Genomic DNA, 21,254 nt, shown 5'->3' with positions numbered 1-21,254 from the left:
ATGCAGCAATACATCTGTAAGACCTGCTACTGGACCTTACAGGCCCCGCCCATCTGCTATTACTGTGGCGCTCAGGCTAACCATGGGCTGAGTTGTCATTCCAGTCTGACCAGTACCCCATCTGTTAAACAGTATGTCAATATTTCCATTAAAAGCATCTTTAGGACAGAACATGGGAGAAAAGCTGTTAAAGAGGCTCAGCTAGCCTGGTATGGCTACATGCTGATTAGAGTGAACGAGGGCCAATGAGCATCCAGCTATGAGGCTAGCGGTACCTTTTTAACAGCTTTTCTTCCTCATGTTGTCCTAAAGTTAGGAGGGGGTTGTGAAGGTTGGAGCTGGTTTAGATCTCGTATCAAAGACATTAAAAGGGCACATGGTTAGACTCAGAGCTCTGAAGGACCGGCTCAGATAGATAATCCAGATCCAGAAAGAACCACAGTTCTCATCACTCTGGGACAGGCGGGATAGTCTTTCCGTTTACTGGTGGACCACTGCAGGGCTAGGGTTAGGGCCTTTAATGTGTGCCAGTCCAGTCCAGATGAAGACCTCTGCATCAGTCTGAGCTCTCAGATAGAAGGATGTTTCATGGAGGACCTCCTGGTATCTGGATGCTCTAACAGATGTTAAAGCGAGGTCTGATAAATCTCTGTAGCAGCCAAGCATTCCTTCAACAATAACTCCTGGTACAGGGACTAACACAGTGATAGAACAGACATAAATACAGACAGGAACAGAAACCATGCAAGAGCCAGTCCGACTTTGTGGTAAAGACGAGCGTAGAGCTGTGGAGGAAAGAGGCACGTGTTCAAACCCAGGTCATTTCTCCTTCCAGAGTTCTCCTTCAGGCTTTGCCTCCATTTATGTTGAAGGAAGTTAATAAATGGATTCCTCCTGCTCTAGTCCAACCAATCGCGCAGCAGGGATGATGGAAACCATCGACTGTGGCGCCAGGATGACATCAGAGTATAGAATTGTGACCTTCTGTTCCAGGGATCTTTAGTAGGACCTGTTCCTCCTCATGAACAGAGCAGTCTCCTCCTCTCCTGGATCATCAGAAGTCCTCTCCTCCAGTGCAAACAGAGAGAAGTGATCAGTGGGAGTGAACGGCTGGAGAAACAAACGGAGAAGAGCGTTCCGGTTTGGCTGGGCGTGAAGGGTTCAAACTATCGGCATGCGCAGGAGTCCACCGTCATGTTTGGGTACACCTTCAGCACCACGTTCTTGTCCTCATCGAAGAAGAGGATGCTGAGGGACGACATCTTCTCTGGGACGCAGCACGGCTCAGGGATACCCGGGACCACGCCCACCGCCCGTACTATGCTCTGGATGGTGGCGTGGTTCGACGGCTTCACAGCCTAGAGCAAAGACACAAAGGTCAAGTTATACATAGTGATAAAGTGAATACAGAAGTGACCATACTTTACTTTATGTGCACTCCCTGGAACAAATCATCGTCTGGCTACGTCAGACTGGTCTCACATGAAACACAGAGACATTATACTGGATCAGACTGGGAAGGTGATTACAAAACATCAAAGAGGACAGGAAACACCTGTACTCCATGTTCAAAATTTCAAATGGACACTGGTTCAGTCACACTTTGACCTTTACATGACAGGACACACACCTGTACCTCCACATTCAGCAGGTAGAGCAGGTATACCACCACAGGTGTAGTGAATCAGGGTTCCCCTCTCACCCTCTCACCTTCACTCTAACCCCCTCACCTTCACTCTAACCCTTTCACCTTCACTCTAACCCACAAAACCTTCACTCTAACCCTCTCACCTTCACTCTAACCCTCTCACCTTCACTCTAACCCTCTCACCTTCACTCTAACCCACAAAACCTTCACTCTAACCCTCTCACCTTCACTCTAACCCTCTCACCTTCACTCTAACCCCCTCACCTTCACTCTAACCCTCTCACCTTCACTCTAACCCCCTCACCTTCACTCTAACCCTCTCACCTTCACTCTAACCCACAAAACCTTCACTCTAACCCTCTCACCTTCACTCTAACCCTCTCACCTTCACTCTAACCCCCTCACCTTCACTCTAACCCTCTCACCTTCACTCTAACCCTTTCACCTTCACTCTAACCCCCTCACCTTCACTCTAACCCACAAAACCTTCACTCTAACCCTTTCACCTTCACTCTAACCCTTTCACCTTCACTCTAACCCCCTCACCTTCACTCTAACCCTCTCACCTTCACTCTAACCCTTTCACCTTCACTCTAACCCTTTCACCTTCACTCTAACCCTTTCACCTTCACTCTAACCCCCTCACCTTCACTCTAACCCTCTCACCTTCACTCTAACCCTTTTACCTTCACTTTAACCCCCTCACCTTCACTCTATCCCCCTCACCTTCACTCTAACCCTCTCACCTTCACTCTAACCCACAAAACCTTCACTCTAACCCTCTCACCTTCACTCTAACCCTCTCACCTTCACCCAACCCTCTCACCTTCACTCTAACCCACAAAACCTTCACTCTAACCCTCTCACCTTCACTCTAACCCTCTCACCTTCACTCTAACCCTTTCACCTTCACTCTAACCCTTTTACATTCACTCTAACCCTTTCACCTTCACTCTAACCCTTTTACATTCACTCTAACCCTCTGACCTTCACTCTAACCCTTTCACCTTCACTCCAACCCCCTCACCTTCACTCTATCCCCCTCACCTTCACTCATACCCTCTAACCTTCACTCTAACCCTTTCACCTTCACTCTAACCCTCTCACCGTCACTCTGACCCACAAAACCTTCACTCTAACCCCCTCACCTTCACTCTAACCCTTTCACCTTCACTCTAACCCACAAAACCTTCACTCTAACCCTCTCACCTTCACTCTGACCCTCTCACCTTCACTCTAACCCTCTCACCTTCACTCTAACCCTCTCACCTTCACTCTAACCCACAAAACCTTCACTCTAACCCTCTCACCTTCACTCTGACCCTCTCACCTTCACTCTTACCCTCTCACCTTCACTCTAACCCTTTCACCTTCACTCTAACCCTTTTACATTCACTCTAACCCTTTCACCTTCACTCTAACCCTTTTACATTCACTCTAACCCTCTGACCTTCACTCTAACCCTCTGACCTTCACTCTAACCCTCTCACCTTCACTCTGACCCTCTCACCTTCACTCTTACCCTTTCACCTTCACTCTAACCCTTTTACATTCACTCTAACCCTCTCACCTTCACTCTAACCCTTTCACCTTCACTCTAACCCCCTCACCTTCACTCTAACCCTCTCACCTTCACTCTAACCCTTTCACCTTCACTCTAACCCTCTGACCTTCACTCTAACCCTCTGACCTTCACTCTAACCCTCTCACCTTCACTCTGACCCTCTCACCTTCACTCTTACCCTTTCACCTTCACTCTAACCCCCTCACCTTCACTCTAACCCTCTCACCTTCACTCTAACCCTTTCACCTTCACTCTAACCCTCTCACCTTCACTCTAACCCTCTCACCTTCACTCTAACCCTCTCACCTTCACTCTAACCCTTTCACCTTCACTCTAACCCTTTTACATTCACTCTAACCCTCTCACCTTCACTCTAACCCCCTCACCTTCACTCTAACCCCTCACCTTCACTCTTACCCTCTCACCTTCACTCTAACCCCTCACCTTCACTCTAACCCCCTCACCTTCACTCTAACCCTTTCACTTTCACTCTAACCCTCTCACCTTCACTCTAACCCTCTCACCTTCACTCTTACCCTTTCACCTTCACTCTAACCCTCTCACCTTCACTCTAACCCCCTCACCTTCACTCTAACCCTCTCACCTTCACTCTAACCCTCTCACCTTCACTCTAACCCCCTCACCTTCACTCTAACCCTTTCACCTTCACTCTAACCCTTTCACCTTCACTCTAACCCCCTCACCTTCACCCTAACCCTCTCACCTTCACTCAAACCCCCTCACCTTCACTCTAACCCTTTCACCTTCACTCTTACCCTCTCACCTTCACTCTAACCCTCTCACCTTCACTCTAACCCTCTCACCTTCACTCTAACCCTCTCACCTTTACTCTAACCCCCTCACCTTCACTCTAACCCTCTCACCTTCACTCGAACCCTTTCACCTTCACTCTAACCCTCTCACCTTCACTCTAACCCCCTCACCTTCACTCTAACCCTCTCACCTTCACTCTAACCCCCTCACCTTCACTCTAACCCTCTCACCTTCACTCTAACCCCCTCACCTTCACTCTAACCCCCTCACCTTCACTCTAACCCTCTCACCTTCACTCTAACCCCCTCACCTTCACTCTAACCCCCTCACCTTCACCCTAACCCTCTCACCTTCACTCTAACCCTCTCACCTTCACTCTAACCCCCTCACCTTCACTCTAACCCTCTCACCTTCCCTCTAACCCTTTCACTTTCACTCTAACCCTTTCACCTTCACTCTAACCCTCTCACCTTCACTCTAACCCTCTCACCTTCACTCTAACCCTTTCACCTTCACTCTAACCCTTTCACTTTCACTCTAACCCCCTCACCTTCACTCTAACCCTCTCACCTTCACTCTAACCCCCTCACCTTCACTCTAACCCTTTCACCTTCACTCTAACCCTTTCACTTTCACTCTAACCCCCTCACCTTCACTCTAACCCCCTCACCTTCACTCTAACCCACAAAACCTTCACTCTAACCCTCTCACCTTCACTCTAACCCACAAAACCTTCACTCTAACCCTCTCACCTTCACTCTAACCCACAAAACCTTCACTCTAACCCTCTCACCTTCACTCTAACCCACAAAACCTTCACTCTAACCCTCTCACCTTCACTCTAACCCACAAAACCTTCACTCTAACCCTCTCACCTTCACTCTAACCCCCTCACCTTCACTCTAACCCACAAAACCTTCACTCTAACCCTCTCACCTTCACTCTAACCCACAAAACCTTCACTCTAACCCTCTCACCTTCACTCTGACCCTCTCACCTTCACTCTAACCCTCTCACCTTCACTCTAACCCACAAAACCTTCACTCTAACCCTCTCACCTTCACTCTGACCCTCTCACCTTCACTCTTACCCCCTCACCTTCACTCTAACCCTCTCACCTTCACTCTAACCCTCTCACCTTCACTCTGACCCTCTCACCTTCACTCTTACCCCCTCACCTTCACTCTAACCCTCTCACCTTCACTCTAACCCTCTCACCTTCACTCTTACCCCCTCACCTTCACTCTAAACCACTCACCTTCACACAAACCCTCTCACCTTCACTCTGACCCTCTCACCTTCACTCTTACCCCCTCACCTTCACTCTAACCCTCTCACCTTCACTCTAACCCTTTCACCTTCACTCTAACCCTTTCACTTTCACTCTTACTCCCTCATCTTCACTCTAACCCTCTCACCTTCACTCTAACCCTTTTACATTCACTCTAACCCTCTCACCTTCACTCTAACCCTCTCACCTTCACTCTAACCCCCTCACCTTCACTCTTACCCTCTCACCTACACCCTAACCCTCTCACCTTCACTCTAACCCTCTCACCTTCACTCTAACCCACTCACCTTCACTCTAACCCTCTCACCTTCACTCTAACCCCCTCACCTACACCCTAACCCTCTCACCTTCACTCTAACCCTCTCACCTTCACTCTAACCCCCTCACCTTCACTCTAACCCTCTCACCTTCACTCTAACCCTCTCACCTTCACTCTTACCCCCTCACCTTCACTCTAACCCTCTCACCTTCACTCTAACCCTCTCACCTTCACTCTGACCCTCTCACCTTCACTCTTACCCCCTCACCTTCACTCTAACCCTCTCACCTTCACTCTAACCCTTTCACCTTCACTCTAACCCTTTCACTTTCACTCTTACTCCCTCATCTTCACTCTAACCCTCTCACCTTCACTCTAACCCTTTTACATTCACTCTAACCCTCTCACCTTCACTCTAACCCTCTCACCTTCACTCTAACCCCCTCACCTTCACTCTTACCCTCTCACCTACACCCTAACCCTCTCACCTTCACTCTAACCCTCTCACCTTCACTCTAACCCCCTCACCTTCACTCTTACCCTCTCACCTTCACTCTAACCCTCTCATCTTCACTCTAACCGCCTCACCTTCACTCTAACCCTCTCACCTTCACTCTAACCCTTTCACCTTCACTCTAACCCTCTCACCTTCACTCTGACCCTCTCACCTTCACTCTTACCCTTTCACCTTCACTCTAACCCTCTCACCTTCACTCTAACCCTCTCACCTTCACTCTTACCCTCTCACCTTCACCCTAACCCTCTCACCTTCACTCTAACCCTCTCACCTTCACTCTTACCCTCTCACCTTCACCCTAACCCTCTCACCTTCACTCTAACCCCCTCACCTTCACTCTAACCCTTTCACCTTCACTCTAACCCTCTCACCTTCACTCTAACCCCCTCACCTTCACTCTAACCCCCTCACCTTCACTCTAACCCTCTCACCTTCACTCTAACCCCCTCACCTTCACTCTAACCCTCTCACCTTCACTCTAACCCTCTCACCTTCACTGTAACCCTCTCACCTTCACTCTAAACCTTCCCCCTGTCACCAGTAGCCTCCGTTGTCCTCCAGCAGCCTCTGATGTTTCAGTCTGATAAAGAAGGGCCAACATGAGAGGAGACGGGCTGTTCTGGGCCCCAGGCTCTTCTTCTGGGACTAATTACATGGACTACAAAGGCGGGAGACTCTGAGCTAATGAATTAAGTGGATCTGGAACATTCCGGCCGTGTGTAGAATACCTGTGATGTTATCTATCAGCGGAGCCGGGAGCTGTGAGGGAGCGGATGTTTGAAATCAGAGGATGTTAGCGTTTCTTTGTTCCTCACGTCTTTCTGATGTTAGAGTAGAAAGTAAGGATGTATTTCCTGTCGCTACGCTGAAGCTGGCGTGAATTAGGCCAAGTTCCTCCTTTACTGTCTGTGTTTGATTTCCTCCAGGACCATAAAGAGTTACTGATTTCTCATGGCCAGGTTTTCCACCTGCTGTTATTCAGGTCTGATGTTAGGTTTCTCTCACAAATGTAGAAGAAAGTCAAAGATAGTCATTAAATTATAAAAGGACCGACCTCCACGGATGTTTCAACATTTCACTGATTTTTATAAACCAGCCATGATCAATATAATTAATCAAATTAATAAAAATCTGTAATGTCAAGAGGAAGAAAGTTCTTTGGTCTGCTGAGACCAGAATGGAGCTTTGAGACCATCAGACAAGACGCCAAACACTGACATCACCACAAACACACCATCCCCACTGTGGAGCACGCTGGTGGCAGCATCGTGCTGTGGGGATGCTTCTCAGCAGCTGGCCCTGGAAGGCTTGTAAAGGTCGAGGATGATGAGAATGAGAAGACAATGAGCTGAAACATCCAGAGAAAGCTCCACAGAAATGGTTTAAAGACAACAAGGAGAATGTTCTGGAGTGGCTGAGTCAAAGCCAGGACCTCAGTCCAGTGGAGGATTAGTGTCTGGACTTTAAAGGGCCGTTCATTCCTGAACCCTGATCAACCTGACAGAGCTTGAGCAGTTTAGCAAAGAAGAATGGAATAAAACTCCAGAGTCCAGATGTTTGATCCTGACTGAGATCTATCCACACAGACTCAGAGCTGAGACTGCAGACAGAGGAGACTCTACTAAAGCTCCAAGTTCAGTAGAAACCTGGGACCAGTGTCTGCATGAAGCTCTAAGTTCAGTAGAAACCTGGGACCAGTGTCTGTATGAAGCTCTAAGTTCAGTAGAAACCTGGGACCAGTGTCTGTATGAAGCTCTAAGTTCAGTAGAAACCTGGGACCAGTGTCTGTATGAAGCTCTAAGTTCAGTAGAAACCTGGGACCAGTGTCTGTATGAAGCTCTAAGTTCAGTAGAAACCTGGGACCAGTGTCTGTATGAAGCTCTAAGTTCAGTAGAAACCTGGGACCAGTGTCTGCATGAAGCTCTAAGTTCAGTAGAAACCTGGGACCAGTGTCTGTATGAAGCTCTAAGTTCAGTAGAAACCTTGGACCAGTGTCTGTATGAAGCTCTAAGTTCAGTAGAAACCTGGGACCAGTGTCTGTATGAAGCTCTAAGTTCAGTAGAAACCTGGGACCAGTGTCTGAGTCTTACCTTTGGCATGGGGAACTGGCAGGATCCTGAGCAGTAGTAGGCATCAAAGGACTTTGGTGATATAATCCATTCACTCCATCCGATATCAGCGAAGTCCACCTTCAGGTACCGGCGGGCGCAGTTCCTCGGCTCGTTCCACTGCTTCTTGCGGGCCTTTTTAATTGTCTGCTCATCAAATTGCAGCAGAGGCATCTTGTGCCGTTGATTCTTGCCTCGTGTCTTTTTGCGGGGTCGGCGGGCCTGCTTGTTCTCTAATGGCTCGTACGGACTCGTCTCGTCCCAGCCGGTGGTCTCGTATGGATACTCGGGCCCCGGGAGCTCGTTGTTCTGCAGTGGGAGCAGAACATTCACCGAGCGTTTGGGTCGAGGTTTTAGCTCGTGGTCGCTGGTGTTTCTCTGTCGGGACCCCGGTTTGTGGAGGCGCTCCCCGCCCACCAGGTGATGTCTCTGCAGGGTGGCGACAACGGTCTCCGGCTCAGAGATGGCCGAGTCGTTGGCGTACACCAGGATGTATGGAGAGCGGTCCGACAGCAGCTTCCTCCACGGCCGAGGTCCCTGTGAAACCACGTCGATCCCGATGAGGAGCTGGTCATGGTTTTTGGCCTGGTTCACTACACGAGTCACATCCTTCCACTGCCATGAGATGAAGTCCCTGTACAGTGTGGACACGTTGATCCGAACATGTCCCAGAGTTTTGGTCCTGTTGTCCACAGAGGCGAAGCTCCAGATGACCATGTGGATGTGGCTGTGCCTGCGGGGGCCGTGGCGGCCCAGTGTCAGATTCTGGAGGTCTCCGATGTAGTAATGGAGGGTTGCTGACAGGACGTCCTCAGACTTGGTGAGGGACGTCAGGTTAAAGATCTGCAGCTGCTTCCTGTTTATCATTCCTGAGGATGGAAGCACAGAGAGGGTTTTTATATATATATATATATATATATATATATATATATATATATATATACAGTCATGGACGAAAATGTTGGCACCCCTGGAATTTTTCCAGAAAATACACCATTTCTCCCAGAAATTGTTGCAGTTACAAATGTTTTTGGCATACACATGTTTATTTCCTTTATGTGCATTAGAGCAATAGAAAAAATTTGAAGAAAAAAAGCCAAAATTGACATAATTTTACACAAAACTCAAAAAATGGGCCAAAATTGCTGGGACCCTTTTAAAACTGTGGGTAAATCATTTTATTTCAGCATGTGATGCTCATTTAAACTCACCTGTGGCAGTAACAGGTGCTGCAATCTAGAAATCACACCTGAAGCCAGTTAGAATGTCTAAAAGTTGACTCAGCCTTTGTGTTGTGTGTCTGTGTGTGTCACACCAAGCATGGAGGAGAAGAAGAGGAGCCCAGAACTGTCTGAGGACTTAAGAAGCAAAATTGCCGAAAAATATGAACAATCTCAAGGTTAAAGACCATCTCCAGAGATCCTGAAACTCCTTTGTCCACTGTGTGTAATATAATCAAGAAGTTTATAACCATGGAGCTGTGGCTAATCTCCCTGGACGTGGACAGAAGAGAAAAACTGACAAAAGAATGCAACGCAGGATAGTTGGAATGGTGGATAAACATCCTCAGTCAACTTCCACACAGATTCAGGCTGTCCTGCAGACTCAGGGTGCAAAAGTGTCAGCTGGGACCATACGTGGTCATCTGAATGAGATGAAGCGCTATGGCAGGAGACCCAGGAGAACCCCACTGCTGACAAAGAGACAGAAAAAAGCCAGACTGGAGTTTGCAAAAATGGACCTGAGTAAGCCTCAATCCTTCTGGGAGAACATTTAGTGGACAGATGAGACTAAGGTAGAGCTTTTTGGAAAAGCAGGTCATTCTACTGTTTACAGAAAACAGAATGAGGCCTACAAAGAAAAGAACACAGTACCTACAGTCAAACATGGTGGAGCTTCAAGGATGTTTTGGGGTTGATTTGCTGCCTCTGGCACTGGGTGCCTTGACTGTCTGCAAGGAATCATGAAATCTGGAGACTATCAAAAGATTTTGGGCCGCAATGTAGGGCCTAGTGTCAGAAAGCTGGGTCTGGGTCAGAGGTCATGGGTGTTCCAGCAGGACAATGACCCCAAACATACCTCAGAAAGCACCAAGAAATGGTTGGAGACAAAGCTGGAGAGTTCTGAAGAGGCCAGCAATGAGTCCAGATCTAAATCCCATTGAACTCCTATGGAGAGATCTCAGAACTGCTGTTGAAGAAGCACCCTTCAAATCTGAGAGACCTGTTTGCATAAGAAGAGTGGTCCAAAATTCCAGCTGAGAGGAGTAAGAAGCTTGTTGATGGTTAGAGGAAGTGATTGGTTTCAGTTATTTTTTCCCAAGGGTGTGAAACCAAATATTAAGTTGAGGGTGCCAACAATTTTGTCTGGCCCATTTTTTGAGTTTTTTGTAAAAATTATGTACATTTTGTCTTTTTCGTCTGCTTTTTTGTGTTGTTTCTATTTCTATAAATGAATAAACACATGTGTACCAAAACATTTGTAATTGCAACAATTTTGGTGTATTTTCTGGAAAAATTCCAGGGGTGCCAAGGGGGTATATACAGTTGAAACCAGAAGTTTACATACACTATATAAAAAGGCACATAAACTTTTTTTTCTCACCGTCTAACATTAAATCAGATTAAACTTTTCCTGTTTTTGGTCAATTAGGATTACCAAAATTATTTCTATTTGCTAAATGCCAGAATAATGAGAGAGATCATTTTTTAGACATTTTTTTTTTATTATTTTCTTGAGAGTCAGAAGTTTACATATATTTCATTAGTATTTGGTAGCATTGCCTTTAAACTGTATGACTTGGGTCAAACGTTTTGGATATGCTTCTACAAGCTTCTCACAATAGTTTGCAGGAATTTTGGCCCATTCCTCCTGGCAGAACTGGTGTAACTGAGCCAAGTTTGTAGGCCGTCTTGCTCACACATGCCTTTTCAGCTGTGCCCATAAATTTTCAATGGGATTGAGATCAGGGCTTTGTGATGGCCACTCCAAAACATTGACTTTGTTATCCTTAAGCCACTTTGTAACCAGTTTGGCAGTATGCTTAGGGTCATTGTCCATTTGGAAAACCCATTTGCGCCCAAGCTTTAACTTCCTGGCTGATGTCTTGAGATGTTGCTTCAGTATTTCCACATAATGTTCTTTCCTCATGATGCCATCTATTTTGTGAAGTGCACAGGTCCCTCCTGCAGCAAAACAACCCCACAACATGATGCTGCCACCCCCATGTTTCACAGTTGGGATGGTGTTCTCAGGCTTGCAAGCTTCCCCCTTTTTTCTCCAAATGTAACGATGGTCATTATGGCCAAAAAGTTCAATTTTAGTTTCATCAAATCACAGAACAGAAAATGAAGGTCTTTGTCCCTGTGTGCATTTGCAAACTGTAATCTGGCTTTTTGATGTTTCTTTTGGAGTAATGGCTTCTTCCTGGGAGAGTGGCCTTTCAGCCCATGTGGGTACAGGACTCGTTTGACTGTTGATAATGACACACTCTTACCAGCTTCAGCCAGCATCTTCACAAGGTCTTTAGCTTTTGTTCTTGGGTTGAGATGCACTTTTCAGACCAAAGCACGTTCATCTCTGGGACACAGAACCCGTCTCCTTCCTGAGCGGTATGATGGCTGGACATTCCCATGGTGTTTATACTTGCGTATAATTGTTTGAACAGATGAACGTGGCACCTTCAGGCATCTGGAAATTGCACCCAAGGATGAACCAGACTTGTGCAAGTCCACAATTCTCTTCCTGATATCTTGGCTGATTTGTTTTGGTTTTCCCATGATGTTACACAAAGAAGCAGTGTGTTTCAGGTGTGCCTTAAAATACATCCACAGGTGTGCCTCTAATTAACTCAACTGTTGTCAATAAACCTATCAGAGGCTTCCAAAGACATGACATCATCATCTGGGCTTTCCCAGATTGTTTAAAGGCATAGTAATCTTAGTGTATGTAAACTTCTGACTTTGAAGAAAGTCATAAAAATTGTCTAAAAAAATCCTTTTCTCATTATTCTGGCATTTAGCAAATAGGAATAATTTTGGTAATCCTAATTGACCAAAAACAGGAAAATTTCATCTGATTTAATGTCAGACGGTGAGAAAAAAAAGTTTATGTGTCTTTTTATATAGTGTATGTAAACTTCTGGTTTCAACTGTATATATATATATATACACACACACACATATATATATACATACATACAAACACACACACATAAATATGCATATATACGTATATACACACACACATATATATTTGCCCCCTTCCTGATTCCTGATGTTTCTGCATATTTAACACACTTAAATGTTTTGCATCATCAAACCAACTTTAAGATCTCACAAAGACAATCCTAGAAAATTCAAAATGCAGTTTCTAAGTGATGATTTTATTCACTATGGGGATTTATTAAGACCATCACACTGCCACCACCGTGTTTGACTGTTGGCATGATGTTCTTTTTATCAAATGCTGTGTTAGTTTGACTCCAGATATAACGGGCCGCACTCCTTCCAGAAAGTTGCTCTTCTGTCTGGTCAGTGCTCAGAATATTTCCCAGAAGTCTTGGGGATCACCAGGATGTTTTTAGTCAAATGTGAGACGAGCCTTTGTGTTCTTTTTTGGAACTCTCCCATGATGCCGTTGTTGCCCAGTGTCTTTCTGATGGTTGAGTCATGAACTCTGACCTTAACTGAGCCAGTGAGGCCTGCAGGTCTTTAGATGTGGTTCTGGGTTCTTCTGGGACCTCCTGGATGAGTCGTCGTTGCACTACTGGAGTCGTTTTGGTTGGTTCGGCTGCTGAGAAGAGAGAGTAACTTCTAGAAGTCTAAAGTCTGACTCTACATTGTGGTATCATTCAGTAAAGTCACATTAAGGTCAGGATCTCCATCTGCTGTCCTTGTTGGGATGAGTTCACCATCTTTATGCTCCCAGAAAATTTCTGGAGTGTTCAGTATCTTTGAGCTCAGACTGGAGAATGTTCTGGACTTTATCTGTCCTTGTTTTGGGTTGTTGACATGAACAAACATTCACATAAAGAAGGCATTTTTCTGCACTTGTGTTGATAAGGGTATTTAAATCTTTAGAAATGTTCCTGTATAGTACATTTAGAACAGATAAAAAAGTTCAGTTAATTTGCTATTAATCTTGAGATAACTAAGGAATTTGTGATAATAATCGTGATTTAAAAATTCAGTCTATTGACAGCCCTCGTCTAAAATAATTTGCTAGTCACAGCCGGTCCAAAAAGTTCTCAGTGGTATCAGATCAGTACTCAGTATCGGTCCATACCCAACACCTCGGTATCAGAACAGCGTCCCCAAAACCCTCGTTTAGAAACTGCTATTTCTATCTACTGGGGTCTTTGTGAGGGATTAACGTTGGTTTGATGAAACAGGTACAAAACTAAACATACAAAACATTTAAGAGTGAGAAATCTGCAACAAAAAACAGGAATCAGAAAGAGGGAAAATACTTTTTCATGGCACCACATGTGTATATATATATATACAAATATATATATACATATATATATATACATATATATATATGTATATATTAGGGCTGTCATAGTTAATGCGTTAATATCGCGTTAACTCAAATTACTTTTAACGCAGCTAATTTTTTGTCGTACGATTAACGCGTGTGCGTTCTGTATGACCCTCGACCCATCCCGTAGTTTGCCAGACCAGGAAGTGGCGCCGTCGTGATGCGGTACAAGCGAGCAGAAATGGATAAAGGACGGAGACTTCTGAATGACAGGTTCAGCTTTCAGATCATGTCAGATAAGACTGAAGTTATTTTCTCATACTTTCGACATGAACGGAGTTACAGGAAGTTCGTAGAGTCTTATATAGCCCGCACCACTCGCCAGCCATGCTCACCGCTAGTGAAGAGAGCCGCCCCCCTCGCCATGCTGGATTTGTTTACAATGGAGACGCTCAGACAACTCTGCAGGGATGGACTCGGTATCTGGTAGACCGGGCATTTCCCGGTGTGCCGACGCACTTTTGGGCCAGTATGATTTATTCATTTATTTAGGCTGTTATATCTGCCATGAACCGGCACCACAGCTGCGCTATTGACTGCTGACTGGTCCGATCACGTCTCCTAAAGGTCCGCTCTCATCCCCACGCAGCTCCTGCTTGAAAGTGAAAGTATTCAGAGAAAAACCAAACTTACTAAAACGATCAACTGAAACTGTGAATAAACGCCAAATTTAAATAACAGTCAATCAAGATGCTGCAAAAGTGTCAAAGACTCTGCAGTCCCTGTAGGAGATTGTCTGATGCTGGTGAATGTACAGCTGCATCATGAGGAGGAGGAGGAGACAGAGCAGCAGAGGCTGGTGTGTGACAGGAGAGCAGAGGTTAGTGAATGAGCTCTGTAGAGTATCAGAATAGAAGCTGAAAGCATTATTAGACTGTGGCTCTCCTTTATTTAGGAAGAAAACATGGTTTTAGATTAAATCTGTAGCTCTTCTATGATCTGAAGAATGAAGAGATGGTTCAGTCCTCTTACTACACCTTCAAAGTTCTCAGTCATTTCTGACTGTCAGCATTTATTTTACATTTGGACTACATTTTTTTAGTTTGAAAGTAAAAATATGATAAATAATAGCAGACATTTTTAAGTAATGACTTGCTTTTTGTCTTGAGCAGGGCAGATGTGTCCACCTTACTCACATCAGAACAGTGAAACACCATTAGATGTGTCTGTGCCTTACTGCTGAGCTCTCAGCAGAGACTTGACTTCTTTATGTCCATGTGTGATGATGAGATCTGTTGTTCTGTGTTCAGCTGCTGAGAACAGAGGAGGTAACTTCTAGAAGTCTAAAGTTTGACTCTACATTGTGGTATTATTCAGTAATGTTACATTAAGGTCAGTATCTCCATCTGTTGGTCTTGAGTTTACCATGTTATGCTCTCAGCAGATTTTTGCAGCGTTCAGTATCTCTGAGCTCAGACTGGAGAATGTTCTGGACTTTATCTGTTGTTGTTTTGGGTTGTTGAACAAACATTTGCATAAAGAAAGCATTTTTGTCCACTTGTGTTGATAAGGGTATTTAAATCTTGAGAAATAGTACTGTAAGGTACATTTAGAACAGACAAAAAAGTGTGATTAATTTGCGATTAATCACGAGTTAACTATGGAATTTGTGAGATTAATCGCGATTACAAATTTTAATCTATTGACAGCCCTAATATATATATAAATATTCGCGATTAATAATGCTGAATAAACCCTGATCTTCTAAAGAACCCTAGACCCTAGACCGGATCTGTGTGAGGCTCTGTGCTGAATAAACCCTGATCTTCTAAAGAACCCTAGACCGGATCTGTGTGAGGCTCTGTGCTGAATAAACCCTGATCTTCTAAAGAACCCTAGACCGGATCTGTGTGAAGCTCTGTGCTGAATAAACTCTGATCTTCTAAAGAACCCTAGACCGGATCTGTGTGAAGCTCTGTGCTGAATAAACCCTGATCTTCTAAAGAACCCTAGACCGGATCTGTGTGAGGCTCTGTGCTGAATAAACCCTGATCTTCTAAAGAACCCTAGACCGGATCTGTGTGAGGCTCTGTGCTGAATAAACCCTGATCTTCTAAAGAACCCTAGACCGGATCTGTGTGAGGCTCTGTGCTGAATAAACTCTGATCTTCTAAAGAACCCTAGACCGGATCTGTGTGAAGCTCTGTGCTGAATAAACCCTGATCTTCTAAAGAACCCTAGACCGGATCTGTGTGAGGCTCTGTGCTGAATAAACCCTGATCTTCTAAAGAACCCTAGACCGGATCTGTGTGAGGCTCTGTGCTGAATAAACCCTGCCAGTGAGAATCTCTGTGGAAGCAAACACCACTAACAGAACTAACAGTGGAGTAAGAGAGTTTTCAGGTGAACTAGTCCTTTAAATATGTTGTTACACTAGCAGCCAGCAGGGGGCAGTCTAATCCTACAGACTTAAAGCCCACAGTGGGAGCTCTTCCTGTCCGGTTTCCCTCTGTGTTGACTGTAATTTGAGACTCTCCTGATGTCATAGATGTTAAATCTGTGATCTGATCTGAACCGTCTAGAGAGGAACCTGCCGGTCTGGACAAAGATCTGGAGGATTTCACCTGGGAATCTCTCAGAGCTGAATCAGACTGTAGTGAAGTTAAAGTCTGGATGAACATGGAATAAATCAGCAGTCATAAAAGCCAAATAAAGTTAAATCTGTGATTCTGGAGGAGGATCAGAGTGTCTGACTCTTAAATCTGAAGGTGTCAAACTAACCCACTCTGAGCTGTGAGCAGGGCCGGTTTTAGGCTTTTAGGGGCCCCTCCAGACCTTTACCCATTTAGCTAAGAGCAAACACAAAATATTCAGAGGCATCTCTTTCCAAATCTAGGGCCGGGAAACACGGACCAAACATCAGTTCTACGGTGATGGTATTTAAATATATATGTGGATATTTTAACTGTGAAGACACCATAAACGTTTCTACAGAACCAGAACCAGAACCAGAACCAGCTCTACACGGCTCTAGTCAGATGTTTGTGTAGAAGTGAGTTAACTCTACGCTGTCGTGTTAAAAATCCTAAACAGCTGTTTTATTTCAGAGACAGCTCCTATTTCAGACCTGTTTTTCTGAGCTGAATACATTTTTAGGTTTAAGTAAACAGTACTCTAGTTCTTTTTGTCATTTTTTCCCAGAATGCCTTTGGGCATTAAACACTTCTGCACCATGGGTGAAGTTACTGAGTCAGCTAGAGGAGTGCTGCCTGTAGAGGAACACAGAAGAGGACTTCCTGGTTCATTCTGGACTCGTCGTCACCTGTAGTCCCTTAAACTGGATCCGCGTGGGTGGCCTTAAGGTCTGAAGGGATAAGGGGACGTGTTCGTGGATGAAGACCATGGAGCTTTACTAACACGGCTGAAACAGGCTGTTTAGATGTGAACGCAGTTTTAAAGAGTAGGGAAGTTTCCAAAGAGTGATTTCATTCAACCCAACATAAAACTACGACTACTGAAGACCTGTCAGGTGTTTTTATATTACCTTTCATTTTTGTGCCTTTACATTTACGTTGACTTTTATATTTACATTTACATTAACATTTACAGGAACGTTTACATTTACGTTTACATTTACGTTTACATTTACGTTTACATTTACGTTAATGTTTACATTTACATGAACGTTTACATTTACGTTTACATTTACGTTTACATTTACGTTTACATTTACGTTAATGTTTACATTTACGTTGACTTTTATATTTACATTTACATTAACATTTACATGAAGGTTTACATTTACGTTTACATTTACATTAATGTTTACATTTACGTTTACTTTTATGTTTACATTTACATTAATGTTTACATTTACATTAATGTTTACATTTACGTTAACATTTACATTAATGTTTATATTTACATTAATGTTTATATTTACGTTTACTTTTATGTTTACATTTACATTAACATTTACATTAATGTTTACATTTACATTGACTTTTATATTTACATTTACATTAACATTTACATTTACATTAATGTTTAAATTTACGTTCGCATTTACATTCACATAATGTTTACATTTACATTAACATTAACATGAACATTACATTTACGTTTACATTTACATTTACATTTACGTTTTGTTTACATTAACGTTTACATTAATGTTAACATTTACATTTGCATAACATTTACATTTACATTTACATTTACGTTTACGTTTACATTTACTTTAACATTAACATTTACATTAATGTTTACATTAATGTTTTCATTTACATTAATGTTTAAATTTAGTTTACATTGACGTTTACATTTACGTTAACATTTGTTTACATTTATTTTTAAGTTTACTTTTACATTTACGTTTATTTTTATTTTTACATTTACATTAACATTTACGTTAATGTTTACATTAAAGTAATCATTTACATTTATGTTTACATTTATACTTAGTTTACATTTATGTTAACATTTATGTTTACATTTACGTTTGTTTTCGTTTACTTTTACTTTTACATTTACGTTAACATTTATGTTATCATTTACGTTTATGTTTTCGTTTACTTTTACGTTTACTTTTATGTTTACATTTACATTAACATTTACATTTGAGTTTACATTACGTTTACATTAACATTTACGTTACATTTATGTTTACATTTACGTTTACATTACGTTTATGTTTATGTTTACATTTACATTTATTTACATTTATGTGTACATTTACTTTTACATTTACATTATGTTTACATTTACGTTTACATTTATTTACATTTATGTGTACATTTACTTTTACATTTATATTACGTTTACATTTACGTTTATGTTTATGTTTACACTTACATTTATGTTTACATTTAAGTTTACATTACGTTGATGTTTACATTTACATTTACATTAATGTTTATGTTTACGTTTACATTTAATTTTAAGTTTACATTTACATTTATTTACATTTATGTGTACATTTACTTTTACATTTACATTACGTTTACATTTACGTTTACAATTATGTTTACATTTATGTTTATGTTTACGTTTACATTTACGTTAACGTTGACATTTACATTTATTTACATTTAAGTGTACATTTACTTTTACATTTACATTACATTTACATTTACGTTTACGTTTACAAATATTTACATTTATGTGTACATTTACTTTTACATTTACATTACGTTTACATTTATGTTTACATTTACGTTTTCATTTACGTTTACATTGACAAACATGCAGACTGATAGATTAGTAATATTCTGTGGCTAATCTTGTCCGAGAGGATTTTTGAGAGGATGAAAGGGTCACATCTGGGCCGGTTTGGTGGGAGGGATAAGGGTTTTGCTTTTTTACGTGTATCTTGTCCTTTTTCTCTGTTGACAATAAAATTATTTTAAAAAACAAAAAGATCATGTTGAACGCTTCACTGAGATTTTACTATTTTCTCATTTTTCTTTGAGCTCTTTGAATAAACTTGGACTAATTTTATAAAAACACATAAAAATATGAGTGATGATTACTCGAGCTAAAACTCTGGCATGTTTCTACATTAACTCTGAGTAGTTTAAACCTGTCAGTTTTAGAGTGAGTACACTCCATGTACCTGCGTTCACCCAAAGACAGTGATTCTAGCAGAAATCCAACCAACCCTGTGTGAGGCCATGGCAGCAGAGCAGAAGTCTGATCACAGATGAGCCAGTGTCAGACAAACGTCTGCATGATTTTATCCCATAATTAATAATAATTACTAGGAGAAGGGGGTCAGGGGCCCTCGCTCCACTCCAGTTCAACCCTTTTTCAGATGTTGCCAACAGATTTGTGCAATTTAGAAAGAGCTCTCTGTCTTTTGTTTAAGAATCTGACCCAAGACCATGAAGTGTCCTTCTTCACTCTTCACATAAATAATAATGGAAATCTGATCATTTGTGAGGAAAGAACAACCTTTATTTACACCAGGGTTGCCAATGTTATTGCACAATGTCAACCGTCGAAAGCACAGAAACAGTCAGACTTCTACCCAGAGAGAGAGGATTATCTCTGAGTTGGTAACTTCTAACCATTAAAACCAGTAAGCAGCCCCATCTCACTTAAACCTGAATGGACATCTGACTTCAAACTCATATTACCCTGTCCTTCTGTTAATGACCATATCTTGAGGCCCCCAGGAGCATGGGGCCCCAGGGCCCTGCCTGCTGTGATCCCGCCCATGGCTGCACGCTCAGATCTGATAGTGATTTCTGTGCACAGCAGCAGGAACAAGCTGATCTCATCTCCATGACTGGATCGACAGGTGGATTCCAGTTTCTGCTCAGTAAAGACGCCCATGATCGGAAGGTATCCTGACTTTATCCAGAACTTTGATTTTAAAGCCTTGGAAACAGATCAGCCAATCCAGAGCTTGTATTTGGCTCAAACTGACATAAAGCTGAAGCACTTGTCATGTGGAGATAATTTCCCTCCACAGAGGCTGCAGACAAGAGTTGACTGACTTCAAATCAGCACAAAAACACAAAGATTTTCTCTGTAGAGCTGCAGTTTGGTTTGGAGCTACACAATAACCGGTCATTTTGTTGTTATCTCATGAATCAGATGGAAAAGTCTGACTTTAGAGAAAAACAAACATGTTGTCTCCCTCAGATGAAGAGTGTTTAAGTGAGGCCGTGTTGTGGCACATGTCTGATCATACAGAATTAAAAATGGAATTAGGAATAAATGAAAGGACTCTGCCTGTGTCTGTGGCTGTTTTAGCCTAAAGGACTCACTGCATTGATGGAAGCTCAGACACCTCTGTGCCATTCCTCCCCACTACCGTCCAGCCTCGCTCTTGCTGTTGTGACGATGCGTAAAAGTTTGGAGACCTACCCCAGTGCGCTTTGAAGCTCCTCACGGTGTTTCCATCCTTGAAGGGAAATCCAGCTCGGTTGTACTTGGCGTAAAGCATCTGCATGTGTTCCGTCATTGTATCCTGTGAGAGCAGGTCCTGGTCCTCTTTAACAGGCTGCTTTTTATCCACCGAATGCGTAAAATCCACCTTCCGTCGATCGGGGAAACTGTCCGTTTTCAGCATCGCGCAATATCCAACGCACACATAACTCCATCCGTAAAGCAGCACGAGCACAAACCGAGAGTAGAGAGCCATGCTGGAGACAGCGAGAGGCGCGAGCAGCAACGAGGAAAGCTGATGAAAACCGAGCACGATTCCAAAAAACTATCCCTAACTCCAAAGAGACATACCATCACCTGAAGAGGAGCGGAGAGACCATCGCTGACAGCAGCAGGGAGAGAGAGGCTCTGAGCCTTCAGCAGTCGGAAGGTCCAGCAGAAGGAGCAGGATCTGCTAAAAGACGCGCTGGGTTTGAGGATCCGAGCTGCTGCACTCAACCGTCTCAGCTTTCATTGAAGGTAAAGCATGTAGTGCTGGGTATTATAGGGCTAGAGGGACCAGCTGGGTATTCCTCTCTCTCTCTCTCCACTACAGAGAGAGAGAGAGAGAGAGAGGAGTTTCCTGTTCAGATTCTTTTACGCACAGTCAGCCGGGGGACAATCGGCTCATGTTATCAGGAGGATTCTTTGGGGTTATTTAAGGAAAAATTAACGG

At 43.2% G+C, this 21,254-nt stretch overlaps 1 protein-coding gene across 1 annotated transcript; it reads right to left on the bottom strand.

Annotated features, from left to right (window-relative positions):
- Positions 1 to 1,166: 1,166 nt before the first annotated feature.
- On the bottom strand, positions 1,167 to 20,795 carry bmp3 (bone morphogenetic protein 3). Its single transcript, XM_041788357.1, has 3 exons — positions 20,519 to 20,795; positions 8,144 to 9,030; positions 1,167 to 1,358 (listed from the first exon to the last, which is right to left on the bottom strand). Exons 1-3 carry the CDS (start codon positions 20,793 to 20,795, stop codon positions 1,167 to 1,169), a joined length of 1,356 nt encoding a protein of 451 aa, XP_041644291.1.
- Positions 20,796 to 21,254: the final 459 nt, after the last annotated feature.

Source organism: Cheilinus undulatus, linkage group 5, assembly GCF_018320785.1.
Source record: "Cheilinus undulatus linkage group 5, ASM1832078v1, whole genome shotgun sequence".
Classification (NCBI taxonomy): Eukaryota; Metazoa; Chordata; class Actinopteri; order Labriformes; family Labridae; genus Cheilinus; species Cheilinus undulatus.
This window is presented reverse-complemented; position numbering and strand designations above follow the sequence as displayed.

Excerpts from the sequence above, each read along its gene's own strand:
- bmp3 (XM_041788357.1), bottom strand. The coding sequence starts at position 20,795 with ATGGCTCTCTACTCTCGGTTTGTGCTCGTGCTGCTTTACGGATGGAGT. Across the intron at positions 9,031-20,518 it reads GAGCTTCAAAGCGCACTGGG|GAATGATAAACAGGAAGCAG; the intron begins GTAGGTCTCCAA and ends TTCCATCCTCAG. Across the intron at positions 1,359-8,143 it reads GCCAGTTCCCCATGCCAAAG|GCTGTGAAGCCGTCGAACCA; the intron begins GTAAGACTCAGA and ends TCTTTGCTCTAG.